General features: G+C 42.6%; 1 protein-coding gene across 1 annotated transcript; it reads right to left on the reverse strand.

Moving 5' to 3' along the window:
* Window positions 1–256: 256 nt before the first annotated feature.
* Window positions 257–19784, reverse strand: LOC108683022 (inositol-trisphosphate 3-kinase homolog). The gene is made up of 8 exons (XM_018172297.2): window positions 19723–19784; window positions 7131–7751; window positions 6544–6775; window positions 6008–6138; window positions 3989–4123; window positions 2733–2906; window positions 1780–1953; window positions 257–1195 (listed from the first exon to the last, which is right to left on the reverse strand). Exons 1-8 carry the CDS (start codon window positions 19780–19782, stop codon window positions 1136–1138), a joined length of 1587 nt encoding a protein of 528 aa, XP_018027786.1. The 5' UTR covers window positions 19783–19784; the 3' UTR covers window positions 257–1135.
* Between the last annotated feature and the right edge of the window lie 1549 nt (window positions 19785–21333).

Here is a 21333-nt window from a genome sequence, read left to right on the forward strand (position 1 = left end):
ACGTAGTTCCGGGGTCTGAGATTGCGTCAGATAACGGTTGCGACAGCCAGCAACGGTAGGGGACCTTATCATGGTGCCCAAAATTAACAATACATTCCCTTCATCTATGACTTTCGATCCACAACAATTGACCAAGATTATCTCTCAACATATTCGAATTCGAAAGAATACATATTGCGGTGACAGTAATACAATTTAAATTAGTTATACTACAAAGAATTTCTAGTACGCAAGTACAGTAAAAAATTACTCATAATATCTCGTAAAACATCGTTTAATACGTGAAAAGGTGCCATGCAATACAAAGACTAGTGAAACGTCACCTTCACTCGTCGATATGTATGAAAGGTGCATCGGAGCGAGCGAGCGTTCAGAGCCTCCACGGCTCTGATCGGCAATTTTGCCTTCAATTTCAGCACCTAAATAACAGGCATGAATACAAGCAATAGCTGCTCCCCATCATGGTGAGTGAAGTGAGGTAGAGTGCAGCGTGGTGAAGTAATGTGAAGTGAAGGGGCTTCTACAACCACTATAGAGCCCGGAGGTATGGAGACAAAGTGATGTATTACGCACAACTCTGTGCAGCTACCACATCTGTCCACTGGATGCTCTACTTTTCCATTACTTCTGGTACCTTTCTGCCGGCTGCGGGACACGAATTTCAGTTTGCAGTTCAACTTTCGAACACTCAGTTTCAATTTAGTGCAATTTTGATGAAGGGCGAACGTGTTTGGTCGTCGCGCTTGGATCGTCGTAAAAGGATATTACATTCACATGTCTACACATGTAAAATTTTCCTACTTTAAAATAACTTACGGCATATCGGCCACGCCTGAAATGACTGTAATTTGGTAGTGCCATTGACGGACGAAGGCACGAGGAAGGCACCCGAAGATCAGCAATAATAAACCTACACTCAGAAGAATAAGTGAGAGCGTCCAAATAACGATGTAGTTTTTGCACTCTTGTTAGGGTCATCCGGACCAAGTTTGGCCAGGCAAAAGGGCGTATCAGCGCAGCACGCAGAAAGTGCGTCACTATTAGCATTATATAACCCTATAATTTTTCTGAAGATAGCACAATCGACGTCGTGGAGAAGCAGCCGTTCACATAAGAAATTTAATCGCGACTTTCTTCAGCACGTGCGGAGGAAATTGAATTTCTTGTGTTTATGAATTTTCACGTCCTCGACCACCTGAAAATGAAGGAAGCATTAATTTATAAGTAATTGGGAGCGAAAATTGGAGAATTGAGTGCACACGAAATGAGACGAAGAAAAGGGCACAAGAGATAAAACATAAGAAAGCAAACGCAATAAAACGAAATGAGTAAGTAAACTTTCTATTCCAGGTCATCTACACACTATATATCGCATAACTGCAATCCACCCATTAGGAACATATTTCTTCTTGCATCCTTCCATAGAAAGGCTACCGGTAACTCAAGTGTAGCGCTCACCGTACTTGCCTACTTAGCCTACTCACTTAGCCTGTCATATTAGCCTACCAACCTAGTACACTTAGTCTACTAGCCTGTCGACTTAGCCTACCAACCTAGTCTGTCCACTTAGTCTACTAGCCTGTCCACTAGCCTACCAACCTAGACTGTTCACTTAATCTAGCCACTTAGCCTGTCCACTAGGCCTGCCAACCAAGACTGCCTACGTACCCAGCACACCTAGATTGTCGACTAGGCCTACCAGGCTACCAACCAAGCCTACCTCCGTACCCTGCACACTTAGATTGCCCACGTATTGTGCCCACTGCCAGCTCGGCCCACCTTGATGAGGCAGTCGAGACCGAAGAGGAAGCCCTCTTCGTGGTTGCCGAGGCACCAGGGCGCGCGGTGGGTGACGCTGATGCCGTCGGGCAGCGGCCGCGTCTTGGCAAAGTCGATGACCCAAGCGCCTGCCTTAACTTCGTCGTATACGATCAAGATGCTGCTTCCTACGACCTGAGTGTATTACGACAACGTGAGACTCTGCAGCCCTGCAGACAAGTTGCTTCCTACGACCTGAGTGCATTACGACATCGTGAGACTCTGCAGCCCTGCAGACAAATTGCTTCCTACGACCTGAGTGTATTACGACAACGTGAGACTCTGCAGCCCTGCAGACAAATTGCTTCCTACGACCTGAGTGTATTACGACAGAAAATTACAGAAAATTTTCATAACAAAAATGATGACGATCCCGTACAAATTTATCAATTTAAATTTCTTATGTATAATTTTATTTCAACTCTAATCTGTAAAAAATAAACAGATCAAGCTTTCAACTTTACAATCAAACATCCGTTGTGCGATGCTTCATAATTTCGCCACTAAAAATAAATTGCAAGTTGGGATAATATCCCGAAACGATATTTACTATGAATGTGCGCGAATAGCTCATAAATATTTCTAGTATTAAGCCAGTGTTTAAACACACATACATAAACAAACACACACACACACGCATACACACACACAGACATTGTTAATCATGTGATATATTCAGATCACAGACTGGACCCTAAACACAGCGCATGTGCTTCGGCGCATCAAAAAGCGGTTCGGCTCTTGACTGGTAACGGGCAAACGAAATGCCACTAAAATGCCACTGAGGATGGCACTTCATTCTCGCATTTGCCAACCCAACGCCTAGCGGTTGCCAACCCCAACCCCAAGTCCCAAAGGTAGCACTCAAGATTAAACTAATACAAACGTAATCAAAAGCTACGAAAAACCCGTACCTCATGTCGTCTGAAGAATTCCGAAAGTTCGAAGACTTTCCTGAGCTCCTTGAGCTTCGCAAGAACGTTCTTCCGGATGGAGTCGCGACCGCAGAGGAAGATCGCCATCGTCTCCAACACCTCCTTGCGCGAACGGACGGTTTTGAACTCAGCCAGGGCGTCGCTGTCGGACATCTGAGCAAAAAGGTGTTGAGAGTTGACGCAATGTCGTCTTCAACAACCACATACATAATCTAGATTACTAATATAAATCATAAACTGAAATAAAAACGTAATTATTCAAAAATACCATAAAGGCAGTAAAAATTTTCACCTCGGACTTCCGTGACTGCAGAGAAACTTAATTTTGAAGTAAAAATTCGGCAGTTGTAACGACTCACCAAAATTTCATATACTACGTAATAACTCACCACAAGCTTCCACCCACGCCCTCATCCACCACCCTCAACCACACATACCCATGATGATGAAATTCCGAGTTAGTGTTTCCATGAATGGACGAAGCGAGGCTGATAGCAGCGACGCCGATAGCTCGCCTATCAGTGATAAGCGCTTTACGGTACAGGCCTCAGCCAGCGTTACAACTGCCAGTAAACCTTCACATCTTTACAACAGAATCTCTAACATTTTACTTTGAGTTTCTCGTCGATAAAATAATGTGTGAACTGCGCGTCGTAAGTATTTCTAACACCTAAACCTTTCGATTGTTGTCATTGTAATAAATACACAACAGAACCGCTGTTATATCAACGCATCTCTCATGCCAATGAGAGATGCTGAATGAACCAATGCTGAATATCAAAAATATTCAGCATTGTATCAATTTATTTTTATGAATAATCACCAAAAACATTATTTCATCTCGGCATTTCTAAAGAAAACCCGGTATAACCAGAATCGCATTTTTCATCATACCCAAAAATGACAACTTAACATATCTGCATCTGAAACGGAACAAGCGTCGCATTTCCGATAAACTCATGACAATCTCCTAATAGTTAATGTTATCTATATCACCAGTTTATTTGTACCTCTAATTAAGCAAGAAAATACAAACACAGAACACACCACATGAATCAACCGTATTTTCAATGGAAACGCTTCGGAGACTAGCTCCATTATCAGTTCAGGCCTCAAAGGATCCAAATAGCCAAGAGATTTTTCTAATCAACACACGGCTGGACTCCAATAGTTTATTATTTCTAGGTTATTCTTGCGGATTATAAATTACATTAAATTATCTTTCGTAGGCAGACCTTCATAGCCTCTATCCTGAAGCCGAGCTCCCTGGAGGAGCTGAGGGTGTCCCTGAACTCCAGGTAGCGGCGCTTGGTGACCGCGCGCTGTGCGTGCTCCTCTACCGTCGGCTCCTGCGCTGACAACTGCACCATCTGCACACCATCATCTGTGTTAGACTGTCTCACCACCACCTGTGTTAGACTGTCTCACCACCAAGCTTCATTACAGCAGAGTTTCTCATTGTGCCTTTTCACTTGTTTCTAAAGGATCGCTCATCGCACTTCGAAACAGCTTCAAAAACAAATAAATTTCCTCAAGTCGGCAGTGTAAGCATTTGAGTCGGAGTGTCAGCCATCATGTACGGGAGCAGAGTATCAAAATTATCGTTTATTTGGTAATTTATTGGGGTAATTGATGGGCTTGGTGACGCTAAATGACGAAAGAAATGTAATTTATTGGGGCTCTTAATGGGCTTGGTGACTCCAAATGATGAAATAAATAATCATAAAATTGCATGAGTACGGCTAAGATCGTGACTTGATCATTAAGCACAAATAAAAATTCTTTAAGCGCGCGACGTGCTTTTTGAGGCGAACTTAAATAATATGTTTAGCGCAGCAGATGTTCAAGCATCTACGCACTAACGGAGGCTCGTGGTCATGACAAATTTGTGTTTTTTTGATTAATATTCGAGAAATTTCGGCGGAGGCAATATCATTTGAAGAAAAAAAATATAAAAATTAAAAATAATTTAATATAATTTCTTGATATATGACAAAGTTAATCTGTAAATGATTTGCCTGAAAATTTTTACCTACTATAATTTGGAATTAGTCGTCCTTGTCATCCTAAGATTGAGCGATATCGTCAAGGCTGGCAGCGCCTGCGTCATTAGATAGCCTGACGTGGGTGAGCCATCGGTGACGCAAAGTGGATGTCAACGTCATGCACAGTGCGGGCACTCCGTGAGACGCCCGTGGTTACGACAATGAACAAAACATGCGTTACAAGTCGCAAGTGTTTCAGCCTTTGCTACGAGACTGCTATCGCACCAAGTGTTTCAGCCTCTGCGACGAGACTGCTATCGTACCAAGTGTTTCAGCCTCTGGTACGAAACTGCTATCGTACCAAGTGTTTCAGCCTCTGCTACTAGACTGCTATCGTACCAAGTGTTTCAGCCTCTGCTACGAAACTGCTATCGTACCAAGCGTTTCAGCCTCTGCTACGAAACTGCTATCGTACCAAGTGTTTCAGCCTCTGCTACGAAACTGCTATCGTACCAAGTGTTTCAGCCTCGGCTTCACGACAACTATCGTACCAAGCATTTAAGTCTGTCTTATGCAGGTCTGCAGGTCAACGACTGGAGCGAAAGATTGTGGCAGGGAACAACCACTTTATTATACAATAATCAGACCTTCATTAATATTATCCTGTACCCGACCCGGCACTCAGTGTTGCTGCTAGCAGTACTGATACAAAGCCACGGAATGGTAATCACATGGAAACTTCCCGGCGCTCTGTGGTGACCCCAAATTAGGTAGAAAAACACATCGTGCCGAACAACGTTACAAGGAAAGCATCGACCTGGAACACCTCATTATTTAAATGAGGCGAATATTATCAGGATTCAATTCATGCAGCTTTCAACTCAAATAAAACGGATATAATGGTCATCAAATTGGCAAGTTGTTCATGGGATAAGCATTGCATATGAAATTTTTATATGCAACGTATAATTACATTACAACCCCGAATTCACATGTCTTCACTCAGTAGCATATGGATCGAGATTGACGAATAATTAGCAGGTAGATTACAAACTTTGTAATTATCACCGCGCATATTCATGAAAATCGGGATCTATGCCCATCGAATCTATAACCGAAAAGAAAACACATCAAAAATGCGATGTAAGCGAAGAGAAATAGAAAGAGAGAGAAAGAGAGCACTCATGTGTTAACAAGTGTGCTGGACACGCGCGGGTGCAGAACGCACCTGTATATACACACTATAGAGTTATGTGCGCGGTGTCTTACCTTATCATAGAGGTCCTGGCGAGGCTTGATGTTGGCAACCTCCCCCTCAAGGAAAGTTCGGGTGCCCATCTTCACGTCCATGATGGCTGGCCTCTCGAAAGAGAAGAGCAAATTCCGCATCTCTATAAAATCTGAAGCAGCGGTTAAGGAATTATGGCCAGCTTCAGAAGGAGGAAGCCAAACAAGAGACAGCGTGAAATACGCGGGAATCAACTCCCGCTTACTTAACACTTCGTAGATGGGCTAGTTAATATCACGTCCGAGGTCAATAAGTCAGCTGCAACGAAAACTGTTGCTATTAAAAGACATAGAGCTGAGAATTAGTCACAGCATGGGAAACAAATAATTATTAAAGTCTATGTTCAGAAGTCTAAAGTAATAAAAAAAAGTGTTTGGATATTATAACCAATGGGCCTGTAGCGTACATGTAATAAATAGAATTCAGAGGCATGACAGCTTCTGATTCTGGTAATCAGAACCTGAGGCGGCTCAAAATATTGATTTGCAAGCAGAAGCCAATTTGTTAGAAAGGATACACTCGTCGTTGTAGAAGGTGTCCCGGTAGAAGGTGGGTACGATGTTCCTGGCCGTGTCTTTCATAAGCTCGCGGTAAACGTCCGCCTCGACGCATTCGGGCGGACGTTTCTTCCAGACGGTGCAGGGGCCGGCGGGGGCCACCGACCCCATGTGGCCGCTGAGCTGCACCCAGCTGCACCGCTGCTCCCCCAACAGCTGCGGCGACGCTGGCACCGACAGGTGCAGCGACGACTATAGGGAGAATCGAAGGCAGATTCATCAGGTGAATTATGGAAGTAGGTCAAATGGAAGTAGGTGAATTAGGCAAGGCACCAAGGCTTTAATGAATAATAAATCAGGCGAGCTTGAAAGTTCTAGTATTTCATAAAAATATAAACTTGGCATAATTTCATAAACGCTCATGCCTCATGGTTTAAATGTAAAAATAGAATTATAGGCATTTGTTGAATTAACATATTGGTCAACCCGAAAAAGAGTCACTGTGCATGGGTAGGCCATAACTAAAAATATTTATGGTTATTGGATAGTTAAAAAATTAAAATCCAAACGGTGGAGCTCAAACCACTCTTTGCAGTGGCTGACTCACAAAAGCAAGCTTCTGTAGCATGGACATGTCGGCTTCACACTTGTCGCCAAAAGGATCGTCATCGTCTGCGGATGACCACGAGTTACTTCTGCTCGTCTTGGGGACCTCGAGGAGGTCGACCTGAGACGATCGCTTGCTCTCGTCAGGCTTCTTCTTCCTTATGAGCTCAGTAGAACGGCAAACTTTCGACACTGTCTCTGCGAAGCGAGCTGCTCGAGGGATGTTCTCCTCGGAGCGATTCGCCTTGAGTAAGACGGGCGACCGACGATCACTGGCGATATTTTCAACGGACGTACTGGATACTTCGCTGCTGCTTGGAGCATCGTCCGACGCTATAATATTGATGGCAGGGTATGACTCTGAGGTGTCTTGATCACCCTCTCCTATATGCTCGTCTTCAAGACCACCTTTCGACTTCTTCGATCTTTTCTTATGATGTTTTAGTAAGAAACTAGGAATAGAATTTCTTCTTTTCTCGTGTGTTGTAAAGTCGGAATGTGTTGTTTCGCAACTGACATCTTCACAGGAAGATTTGTGTTTGTGGGAGCGGTGGTCTTTGGAGCTTCTTCTGCCGTGGAATGTGAAAAACTCCTTCAAATCTCCTTCTTTCCTCTGAATATTCTGCAAGAAAAAATGTGAAGTTACAAATTATGTCAGCCTATCACTATTTTATGATTAAAGCTGGCCTCCAATTTAGGGTACAAAACCTTGCAGCACAGCAGAATTCTCTTGAACTTCTAACAGACTTCTATCGCATGGAATTTATTTTTTTAATTATCTCAAAAGCATACAGTGTCAAATAACATTGGAATGAAAATAACTATAACCTAAAGGGTTGCATCGATAGAAATGATGACTTATCGCACGTGGTCAGAGCGAGCACCTACGAACATGGCTCCTAAACGTCCAACTTCTTTCGTTCTTCTGTAAGTATCAACGCAAAAGAACGGTGCGATATAATTCAATACATAAAAGCTTCACTAACAAGTGAGCGCCACCGTGCACGCTGCGCTGCTGAAAGCCCAATGGATGCCATGGGTGGTCGCCTGACGCTAAGCAGGTTTTAATAAAAAACTTCAAAATGAGCAACTCAAAAGCTCTAACGAACAACAACGGAACCTTAACGAACAACTTATCTCTAACCCATTAAATAGCGGGATAACCGAGCATACACTTGATTCAATGGTGTGGTTGTGATGGCAATGCTCCAGAATCGTTTCATGTTAATGAAGCGTTAGAGGAGGCAGCGCACACTTGCGTTATCTTTGTTTAGAAGCGAAACATTAGGGACATGAGCACACTCACCCGAGGTGACCAATACAGTCACGGCGAAATTTGACGTAATTATGACATATTTCCAGGTGAATCATAGCCATTCAAAGGCAGTATTTGACATATAATTAGTGTAATATTAATACACAGATTGGATAGCAAAACAGCGTAAACAGGATACACAATAGTGAGTCGGAAAATGTCAACTGGCTCGCGAAGCGGTCAGGAGGAAAAGAAAGAAACGGTGGAGGAAGAGATTAAATGGTAGTTGGGACGTGCTTGGACTCCAGTATTGTGACGTAGGCAGTGCGATAGACAAACGCGTCACTACTGCGCGCCTGACACAATACGCCAAACCCTAGCTTCTCGTGTTATTCAATATTCTTCTAAGCAAAGGTGTGAATAACACTTACTTAGAAAATATCACAACCGCGCACATAAAACACTACCACCCAACACAAGCTTTCCTGTGCTATTCATACCAGAGATGCGTATAATTAATACTCGCTTAAAAATATCACTATCACTACGGTGCACATGAAACATAACTGCCCAACGCCCGCATCCCTATGTTATTCCTGCAAGAGTGTTCGGATTCACTAAGCATCACGGTGACGCGAACCACATAATAAACTTGTCAATATTTGATTACCTGTAATGATATTACTTCCGGAACTATGCATTACCTAGACTTTTGAAATATCCAGCGTATCACTTAAGTCGAATAGTCGTGTTGCCGGACGTCGGAACTTTCCACTTGTTCAACACTTTTCAGAACACTTGCATCAACACTTTCAAAATTAGCGATGTTCCAAATTTCATACAATTTCCCATCAGAATTAAGCTAGGATTTTCTGAGCTGTTTAGTTGGGCCATTGTTGCGTCTGAGTGCGCTGACGAGCTCGCTGGCTAGTTCGGAGAAGAGTCCGTTCGGCGAACTTCCCTGACGTTCACGCGTGACCAAACGTGCCCAGCTGAGTCTCGCATGCAGCACAGGCATCTGCGTGGACATTGTCTACTTCGCGAAATTCGTGGTGTCCTCCATAGAACGAATTTTCTCCTTCATGCATGCATTGTCTCCTTCACGCACTGCGTTGTCACATTCAAGCAATGAGTTGTCACATTCATGCAATCCGTTCTCTACTTCACGCAATACGCAGTCTCCTACACGGAATGCATTGTCGCCTTTATGCAATGCGCGGTCTACTTCAAACAATGCGTTGTCGCCTCCGTGCAAAGAGTCGGGTCCTTCACGCAACACATATTGACCTCCTCACAACGAAATTACTTTTTCACGCAATACATTGTCGCGTTTACTTGATGCGTCGCGTTAAAATAATGCAGTGACTTCTCACATTTCATAAAAAATCATGTGAACCAAAAAAATGTCAACTTACGTCTTCACAAAAGAGCGATATCAGAAAATATTTATGGAGATCTGAAGACATTATACGAGAACGACGCTGGACGCATGACAATGCTGGGCAGGCATGATGAGGTAATTAATTATCTTCAAGAGAGCAGGCGCAGGAAGCAGCCCCAGCAGTCAGGGACCGGTTGCCCGCTTCATATGGTGGCTGGTATAAGCGAGGGTAATAATCAGTGGCCGCGGGAATTGGCATGATGTGAGGAGCATGATGCGGGATCTGACATGATGTGACAAGCATGACGCAAGAGCCGGTATGATGAGATGAGAATGACGCACAGACATGCTTTGCTTAACTATACCTGTACTGTGCGTTTTTCAACATGACACGATATTTTCATGCATAAGACATGCTATGTCGATACCTAGCTACCAACGTCAGACACGATACCTACCAGCATATAAACTACGATTTATTTTACCATCAGTCACAATACCATCTAGCATTAGTCACTGTAATGAAGTGTTGCTGCAAATTTCCCACTACTGTCTGTCAGACTATGAAGTTTAAGTAGGACCGACTCTGACGTCGGTACGTGTTAAGTTCAGTATAGCCGTCAGATACTATGCCGATCCCGACTTGCGTCCTGGTTCCTCTCTTATAGGATTTTGACTCAGACGCCAGGGTGAGTTGTGTGCTATGGTGGTGAAATCTAGCTTGAAATACTTGATGGAATATCGTGATTTTTGTGTATATACGACTTGTCTTGCGTAGATATTTACTTTTGTTTCCTGTTGTAGGATCGTGCGTTATTCTCGGATCTCAATGCTCAGAGTAACTATCCGCTCAGTCCAAGCTCTTGCTGATAAAACCAATAGGGAAGTTGAATTTAATTTCCGGTCATTGGTGGACGTGACAATTAGACCATCCGAACTTTGAGGTGACGCAATTGATTAGCTATTATTCAAGATTAGTTCGTCACAGTCACGGTATCTCACAATATACAGGGGTTAGACAAAATTAGGGAAACACCCGAGAAATTTTTAAACAATTCAAACAAACTTTTTTAGCAATTCCATCTGTATGGATCGGGGGACATTACTGTCTTGAAAGATGACGTACACAGTGCTTTTACCATTGCATGAACTTGCTCCTCCAAAATACCTAAATAATCACAGCAGTTTATTCTTCCATGTAGAGAAATCATTGGTTCGCCGGATTTCCAAGAAATAGTACTCCAGAAACATCACAGATCCCCAGCCATGATTCACGGTTGGAAGGAAGCAGTCGGGATTAAATGACTCTTTTGGCTGTCTCCAAACGTAAACTCGTCCAGAGGTTGGAAATTAGGTAAACGAGAATTCGCCAGAGAAAATCATATTTTTAACTGCTCGTGGTACCAATTCTGGAGGTTTTTTACAACACTTTATAAACACTACGAAGCAATTTTACTTGAAACCAGAGGTTTTTCAACTGCAGTTCTTCCATATAGAACCCAGATCTGTGCAGCATTCGGCGGACAGTCTTTATTGAAACTGGGTTCTGTAGGTGTCCATTGAGGTCTGCAGTAATTTCAACAGCAGTGGTCTTTTCGATTGTCCCTCACTGTTCGATTTAGTTACCAACGGTCTCTCTGAGACAACTTCGACCTGCGGCCAGACCTGTGCTTCGCTGAGGAGGTTTTTGCTTCTGTTTCAAAAGCAGTCATTACTTTTGAGACAGTACCTCTAAAAACATAAAGCATTCGGGAAGTTCTTTCACACTAGCATCTGACTTACGGGCACCAACAATTTGACCTCTTTGAAAGACAGAGAGGTCTGCCATTTATAGGTTTTAGACACAAAAATTTACTAAAAATATTTGTGCAAGGATAAAATATTAATTAGCAGAAACAATGAACAATAAAACATAAAAATGTCAAGTTTTCATCGTTCGTAACATGTTAAAAAATTACGAAATCAAAAAGTGAGGTGTTTCCATTATCTTGTCCAACATCTGTAGGTCAAGCATCTAAGTATAGCATCTGCGTACGTCACAAATACGATTTGCAGATAACGCGATAAGCAGTACAGTTGTGACAGTGAGCACGACAAGATAACAGTTCACAGCACACGATTGTCATGCCACTTCACATCCATGACGCGGGCAAATTCAACAATCAAACGCGGTCAGGTCACGAGGAAATGAATGATGAAGTCGTTTTCAACTAATGCGTTTTTTTTAATGTCAGTTCTTTTTGCATCATGTAATGCAGCTGCTAAATTGTCAATAGAGCGAAGATGTACCTCAATAAAATTAACGAATTAAATTAAATTCTTAGAAACCACACAGATCTTGTTGGCATTTCCTCTCTCTACTCTCTCTATAACCAGCCTCACTCCAGTAAGACCAATATCTTCTCTTGCTTACCGTAACCATCTTTAATAGCATCTGCATTACCACCACATAAACAGGCAAACCGTCAGCGCCAAAACCACAATAACTAAATGCAAAACGTCGTGGCATTTCAGGTGCTGGCCCGTCGGCAGGTCACACGTCGTGGCTTATCAGCTGCTTGCCGATGGGAGCGTCCCAGGTCGTGGTTTATCAGCTGCTAGCCCGTCGTCAGCACGTCCCACGTCGTGACTCATCAACTGCAGGCCCGTGGGAACGTCCCACGTCGTGGCTTATCAGCAGCTGCTGGCCCGTGGGAAAGTCCCACGTCATGGCTTATCAGCTGCAGGCCCGTGGGAACGTGTCCCACTTCGTGGCTTATCAACAGCAGGCCCGTGGGAACGTCCCACATCGTGGCTTATCAGCAGCTGCTGGCCCTTGGGAACGTTATTATATGTCGCGTTGTAAGAGCTGGCATCCGATGGGCAGGTACCACGTCCAGACACATCATCTCCCCTCCTCCACGTGCACCCGTTCTAATTCGTGCAAATGCATGCATGTAAGTTGCATCTGGCGTCACGTCGTACAATCAAGCTACGTGCTTGTGATCACGTAGCTCCCGAGGTATCAAGTGCGTGTACTCACGTAGCTCTGTGTATCACGTGCGACCGCCCAATAATCGGCAGCATCCAGGTCACGGTTCGGGGGCTCTGTATCAGTGGGCAACAGACAAAAACGTCAGCACTGCAGACCGATCCGAGAGAGTTTCCGAGAGCACGCGTGTATGGAACGTTGAGGCTTAATATGTGAATTAATTTCTCACGTAGAGGTTTACTGCACTAAATTAACGATTGTATATCTTCCACAGGTCCTACTGAGCAGTGCTGTAGGTTGGGTCAAAGATCTTTTTTACTGCTGGCATTTCACATTTCGTCCGTGGAGCCTGCATTAGAGCAGTCCCGAACCATGCATAACAACCAGACTTGCTTTGCCCTCCTCAATCGGGTCATAAATGTGTGGTCAACCGTTATCCTTTTTTGAAGCACATAATGGATAGAGGTTCAATAATAATTTTTTTTTGTTCAGCTAACTTCGGACTAAAAAGAAGAATGTAAGAATACATAGGACTAGAAAGAATAAGTAGCGTCTAATTCTGAATGTTTGAATCCAACCAAAAATCATTTTCAAACATCCCTGATCGATGAGGGTATTTGCACAGCTGCAGCTTGAACACGGCGCAGGTGTTGTATTGACGTCATCAACTCGCAAGGTTCATTATACAGTTACTGATCTTAATACATCAACTCTAACGCAAAGACGCATTCGAAACTCATTAATTGAAGTGATGCATTAATTAGAAATGACAGGCGCAAACTCCATCCATACACGGGATCGTCCGCCCAGACGAGCCGGTGTGTGGACCTCGTTAGCTGTGGCAGGCGGGTAATCATTTTTTCCAACAACAATCAGGCGAGGAGTCCAAAAGCGAGCAAAATACAAAAGCGAGGTTCAAGCAAAAACAGGCGAGTGATCATTCCTCTTGCAGGAGGCAGATTACTATTTCCATTACAGCTGGCAGGCGATCATTTATTTTGGAGCTGGCGCATGATAATTCCTCCTGCAGCGGACGACGGGCAGATTATCATTTCTCCACTTTTAACGTCGATGACACAACAAACTGTTCTGGAACAGACAAGCCAATAATTCGAACAGCTTTTACAAATCCGAAAACGATTGAAAAAATACGAGATCCATGCACGACTGGTGGTCGTATGTTGCATAAGAGGTACTGCCATGCACGACTGGTGGTCGTATGCTGCATAAGAGGTACTGCCATGCACGACTGGTGGTCGTATGTTGCATAAGAGGTACTGCCATGCACGACTGGTGGTCGTATGCTGCATAAGAGGTACTGCCATGCACGACTGGTGGTCGTATGCTGCATAAGAGGTACTGCCATGCACGACTGGTGGTCGTATGCTGCATAAGAGGTACTGCCATGCACGTCTGCATGGTGGTCGTATGCTGCATAAGAGGTACTGTCATGCACGACTGGTGGTCGTATGCTGCAATAAGAGGTTCTGCCATGCACGACTGGTGGTCGTATGCTGCATAAGAGATACTGCAAAACATAGCTGGTGGTCGTAATAAATAAACTCTAAAACAATAAAATAATAAATAAAGTCATGCCAATAAAGTCTTATAGCACAAGACTTTATGGCAAATATCTGTATCACAAATTTCATTCTTTGACAGAGGTAGTTTGCATTCAAGTATCAAGGTTGAAGTGAAGGGCAAGATTTTTCAAATTCAAAACGATCCGGACCAGAATATCGATGATGCATTTTATGACAATCGAAGTTCAGTGATGACTGCGCGTCGGAATAAGCTCACTGCTGAGCCACGAGCCGTATTGTCAAGAGATCCGATGGAATTCTCACTTGCTTAATACCGCCAGAATCAAGTATATACGTATACAAATCCTTCACTGAGAATGACGATAGAATGTTCACTTCTCCTCGAAGATCAAAACAGTTAAATAACAGAATTTATCTGTAGCTGCCCTCGCGGGGGTTTATGAAGTATGGCACACATGCAGTCCATAACTCAATGCTCATTCAAATCTGAAACATAAAATAGATGAGAGACCATCTGCATGCGGACACTGTTGCATTACTATGCCAATATATGATTTATGCTTCAGGCGAGCATCGCTCAGATCCGTTTTCATGAAAAGGTTTCACCTGCACTACTGTATTTGTAAGAGCTTTGTCTTCATGCGCTGCACAAAGCCTGCTCGAAACGAAACAACGTGCAAAGAAGCAGCAGCGTAGCACGAAGTAGCAGGGTACATACGTACCTTGAATGACAATTTTACACGTTATACCTGCATGAGTCAGTACATGAAAGAAAACCTTGGTTAAACTTTTTATTAACTTAAATAAAATGGACATTTTGCAGCCTAAATATTAGGATGAATGAATTGCCTAAAATAATGGTGCATGTGCCAAATAAACTTAGAGGACGTTTATCACTTGCGTGCTGGGTTCATACGCACTGAACTGAATATAGAGCAAACCGCAGCTTGACTGATTGCTTTCCAGATCTACATGCTCCTGAATTATTAGGTTACACGCGGAAGAGAACATTTCAGAGATAGTATCAAGGAAACCGGAGCATTCCAGATCTTCGACACCTGCAACATGTGAAGCTGCAGGGGGCGACAATTGTTGTCATGCGCACCTGCATATACACGTCACACTGCGTTCAGTCTAAACGCTCAGTTGTACTCAACTGCGCGTACGGCATAAGCAATAGTGATTATGCAGGTTTGGTAATCAGCACACGCCACATGGCAGTCGACAATCAGAATAAGTTACGTGACATTCGCAATCAATACATACAACAAGGCAATCGAAAATCAGCACACGCCACATAACATAACATTCGGCAATCAGCACACACCACATGGCATTCGACGGCCAGTGCACACTACATGACATTCGGCGACCACTGCACGCTACATGACATTCAGTAACCAGTACACGCTACAAGGCATTCGGCAATCGGTACATGCTACATGACATTCGGCAATCAGTGCACGCTACATGGCATTCGGTGACCAGTGCACGCAGCATGCACGCTACATGACATTCGGCAATCAGTACATGCTACATGATATTTGGCCATCTGTGCACGCAACTTGGCATTCGATAATCGGCAGACGCCACGTAGCATTCGACAATCGGCACACGCTACATGATATTGGCATTCGGCAATCAGTACACGCTATATGGCATTCGGCGACCAGTGCACGCGACATGTCATTCGGCAACCAGTGCACGCTACATGGGTATTCAGTACTCGCTACATGACATTTGGCAATCGGTGCACGCTACATGACATTCGACTGCCAAAACAAATGCTGCAATATTAGCTCGAGATTCATGTACAAGAGATCAGATCGCGTTGAAAGAAGAGGACCGACCGCGGGAAGCTAGGTGCGGAACGTGCTGCTTATACACATGCAATGATTCATTTTTTCCGCTTTCTGTGACAAATTATGCGGAGGCAAATTTAAATTGAAATAAAAGTAAATTCGAAAAGACCCTGATATTCGTTTTTAATTAACACGAAGGTACATTACATTTTTAATGTACAAATGTATGATGTACAAAGCATTTTAAGGTGTGATGCACTGAAGGAATGATTTTAGCGGCGTACATGAGAGAGATAAGAGCTGCTCACCAGTAATTTTCACAGAGCATCCATCGGCTTCGCACGAGAGCACAAAATTCTTTTAATTCTCAATAAATTGTTATTTCGAACCATGAGTAGCTTCATGACAATGATTAATATGTGATAATTAGGAGTTTGAATATCGTACGCCAAGTCACATGAATTGAGTTTTTTTTGTAAACTAAGAACGCGTCCCGTGGACGCCTGTCGCGAACTGACGGGATAGCCGGTGGAGGACTCACGAGTTTTGCACGACCTCGATCACAAATAACTCCTAACTTGTAGTAAGTATAAAAACCTCTTCTAATATTTATTCTAACTCATCAACATTCCGCGCGATCGTCTGTCAGGGTTAATTCTTGTTCAAAATTCTAGTTCTCTGTTTAACTTCTTGAAATAGAAGTAAGACAAATCAGACATAATGTATCCACGTGTCGCGCATCCATTCATCCACTGCTCCAATGCGCAGATTTGTTGGATGAATATTTTAGAGATGGATTAAATTCAAATGAAAACTAATGCGCTTTGTAAATTTCACCTAAATATAAAGAATTTGCTTGGCTCTAAATCAGTCGCTAGCGCATGCATGCTTGCTCAACAGATGGCGATGTTTGGAATTGGCCGATGCTTTGTAAACAATTCTCCAAGCAGAGGCAGCCTGTGGCAAACAGGCAACCACTCCGCGATGCGGCGGCAACCTGACGAAATCCCACTCAACTCGGCTGTTGATAAAACGCACGATCTCCCAACAAACGCTAGCCAAAACTTGACAACCAGCGCAAAAATTCATGATTTTTGACCAGCCAACATTTCACAGCGAACGCTACAAAGTACAGACTTCCATCAGCTTCAATCTAACTCTGCACCGCGAGCGCTGCAACGGACAACTCTATCAGCTGCAAGAAAACTCTGCACAGCGAGCGCTGCAACGGACAACTCTATCAGCTGCAAGGAAACTCTGCACCGCGAGCGCTGCAACGGACAACTTTATCAGCTGCAAGAAAACTACACAGCGAGCGCTGCAACGGACAACTCTATCAGCTGCAAGGAAACTCTGCACCGCGAGCGCTGCAACGGGCAACTTTATCAGCTGCAAGAAAACTCTGCACAGCGAGCGCTGCAACGGACAACTTTATCAGCTGCAAGTAAACTGCACCGCGAGCGCTGCAACGGACAACTTTATCAGCTGCAAGTAAACTCTGCACAGCGAGCGCTGCAACGGACCGGCGCCATCAGCTGCAAGCCAACATATCACAGCGAGCGCTACAACTGACAGGCTTCCATCTGCTTCCATCATTTGTGGAATCAAGTCACGAAAAGTACAAGAATCGGCAACATGCCGACATTTCTATTCTATTCTTTAGCGAGCGCTACAACGGACAGACTTCTATTATTTGCAAAATAAGTCTGCACAACGCGCGTTAAAAACCCACTTCCATCATTCGTAATCTAACGCTGCACAGCAATATGGTCAGTAATGTTACAATGCTACAGCAATCAGTATGCCACCAGTCACTAGCCAACGCCACATAGCCAAAAGGAGGCTTGCTAGGGCATGGCGCCAGAATCACATTCTGTGACGTCTTAATTTCAATATTTCAGTTTCTTCAGATTCATTCAACCTCATTTATCTGACGTAGTCAAGATCGTCACTACACTGTACGTGATCAGCAGCACTGAACACAAACGTATGGGCCCGAAAAAAACTATAGGTTCAAATTCCAGCCACATGCAACGAGATTTGAACGTTCATCAGTTAGTTACTCATACTCTTATTCTTTGGTGGCAAAAATAATGACGTGAAAAATTAATAAGTGTACTCATGCTGAGACATAAATTGCCTTCGATAAAGCTCATATTTACAACAAGGAAATTTGATTGAGATAATGCGCATATATACAACAAAGTAAATTATTTTTGATATAGCGCTTACTTGCGACAACACAAATTTCTTTTTATAAAGCGCGTATGTACGAGAGCCTGAATTGCGTTCGGGAATGCGTGCATATACAATTACAAGTTTATGATAACGCGCATGCTTACATAAATTGTTATTGATAATGCGCGTAGGTACGATAAAGTAAATTGTTTCAGAGAGTGACCTGAAACTGCTACGTCCGCAGCACATACTAAGGACAGAGAACGCGTTAAGTTGGGAACACCCGTCACAGTCGAAATTCAGCCGGAGCTCACGCATGTGAGTTCGCATGAAAGTTTCTGAACTTTTCTTGAGGGGCAGAAAGCCCCCGAGCGCGTGCAGCCTTGTGCGCCGGCTGGCGTCACAGACTCGACCCAAGCGTCGTCACGTCTCACTAGGCTACTTGCTGCGCTGGTAGGGCGTATCATGGTTATTAATTCAACCCTGGGGCGTATAGGGTCAGCTCGCAGCACTAAACAGCTTTCTGACCTATAACTAATGGATTACTCAATCCAAAGTTACAGTGGGAAAACAAATCAAGAATAGTTTGATTTCGACGGACAAAGAATCATAACGCCAATTCGTTTCTGCAAAGAAATTATTTAATTGCAACGATTCGATAGCCACTTACAGAGTAGTAGTCAATAGACTCAACGATTAAAATATTACATGAAAAAAAAATGAATTGAGATTTGAGAAATAGGCTGTAAACACGGAAAGTTACTTTATGTTGAAAAATTAGAGCATCATGCCCAAATTGTATAAAGATATATCCACTTTCTTAGTTAAACTGATTCAACTGCACTAGATTTGACCATTTTGCAGAATGCAGACACATCGCGCATGGTGAAACAAAGCCAGTCGGGCAGCACGACCGCGTTCTGAAATACGTCACCGTACCTGAGTCTGACTCTGAGTGAAATACCTCACGTGTACCGGCAGCAAGAAACACGAATTACTTGACAGAAATAAAATCTATTTGAATGAAGCAAGCCAAATGTAGACGGTTATAAAAAAATATGGGTCACTTGACAAACTTGTGAACTAGGCCTACACGAAAAAACAGCAACGTGAAAAATCAATTGAAAATGCGAATCATGAAATTTATTTCATTGAATTTTCTGAAACAAAGTGTGAATCACCATTTAGTGAAAGTTCAATAATAATATTTGTACTTACGGTTTACAGAGACAAAATATATAACAATAAACAATTAAACACACAGCTAGTTCGAAATTGGTTCTTGAGCAGTCCAAGCTGTCAACATTGCGAGGTATGAGCGAAGGAGAACAACACCATACTGAGAAGAAAACTGGGGACGTCGAAAACACGTGCAAAGGGACGATGATATTTTAAATAAAAAATAATCCTTAGCTTTATTCAATTTCAAATATAGAAACACTGGTAACACTTCGTTACTTACAGCTAGGAAAGAAAAGAAGGAGTATGAGAGCGGCGGGAAGCCATGACTTGCTCGATCCATCTCTGAAATGACACTGACAGAGCAGCTGTGAGCTGTGAGCTGGCCAGCCTTGCCGTACAAGCAAGAGATGAAGATTCTCGGCGCACATGTCGGCGGTACCGACAACTCAAATACTCATGGAAGTGCGAAAAAAGTGGTACACCTGGCAGGGCAAAAAACAGTGGTGCACATGGCAGGTCAAATAACTGTAGTTGAAATAACAGTGCTATAAAGGGTGTGGTGCACACGGCAGTGCAGACAACTGTAATGCGTTACACACTGGACACAACTGAGATTCACATGTCAGTGCATGTAGTCGAGGTTCACATTCAAATCAATGCAGTAATTTGCGCAAAAATGGTACAAATGGCAGTGCAAACAAACATTGAGCACGTGGCTATTCAAAAACTGCCGTGCTTATGGCAGTACAAAAAACTTTTGCCTACACAGTTAGTAAAAGTTAATCACATTATATTCCCTAATTTTTCGTCAGTGAAAATTGTATATTTCGTTTTAATGCATTTCAAGTATTCACTATTATGGTATATAAAAATTTTATACATCTGAATGTTATCCGTTCATGAAGGCTACCCGTTCCATTAAAATAATATTTTATTTTTAATTTGAATATTTTTCATTTGAACATCTACATTATCTTTGTATTTTGAAATTTAAATAATTTCATCACAATTAATTTCCGATATTAGAATATTTTTATTTCTATTGCCATGTATCTTTACTGCATTTCAATTAGATGATAATTTCATTCCCTTAAAATTATATTGTTAGAATGTATCCACTAACAAGGCTCATAATTTACTTATTGTAATTTAAAGGCTTATAATTGGGAGCATGCGACTGGAAAATATTTGAATAACTTAGACATGTTGCTTATTATAATATTTTCCCCATTAAACTATCTGAGTGATATTCAGTTCCTATGATATTTCTATCATTGTGAGGTTGCTAAAATTAGATCTTTAGAACCATTAGGACATTTATATCATTAGCTGTTACTATCATTAGGATGTTTCCATTTTAATGATTATTTATATCATTAAGATATTTCCGTCATTATAATATTCCTATCTTTATAACCAACTCTATTATCAGTTTAAATTCTCATGAATAGAAGCATTATCAATCTAAGACCAAATTGGCACCGAAGACCAAATTTGCACAGAGAGATTACATTTATATGACCAGATAAATGGTCTATGTGACGCGAAAACATATCGGTTAGCAATTTAAGAAGATTAGAACTATGAACGTTGTTAAGAAAACCCAGTTTTCGTTTATTTTAAAAGCATGCAGCGATTCCAACATCCATAAATCTGCGGCACAGAAAAAAATTAAAACATTTGGGCTTGAGTACTTATCCTGTTCAAATTGTTAACCGATAGGTTTTTTCGACACTTAGGCTGTCGGACTCCTTGGGTAAAATTAAGAGTACCAAGATAGCAGCAGTGAGTTACGGGTTAGATCCCAGCTTCCTTTAATTAACAGTTCCGGTCGAAATCGGCGAGGTGGCCGGATTATAGGGAAAAATAATATTGGAACAGTGTGTATGTT

The sequence above is a fragment of the Hyalella azteca genome, unplaced genomic scaffold, assembly GCF_000764305.2.
Source record: "Hyalella azteca isolate HAZT.00-mixed unplaced genomic scaffold, Hazt_2.0.2 contig15624, whole genome shotgun sequence".
NCBI classification, from domain to species: domain Eukaryota; kingdom Metazoa; phylum Arthropoda; class Malacostraca; order Amphipoda; family Hyalellidae; genus Hyalella; species Hyalella azteca.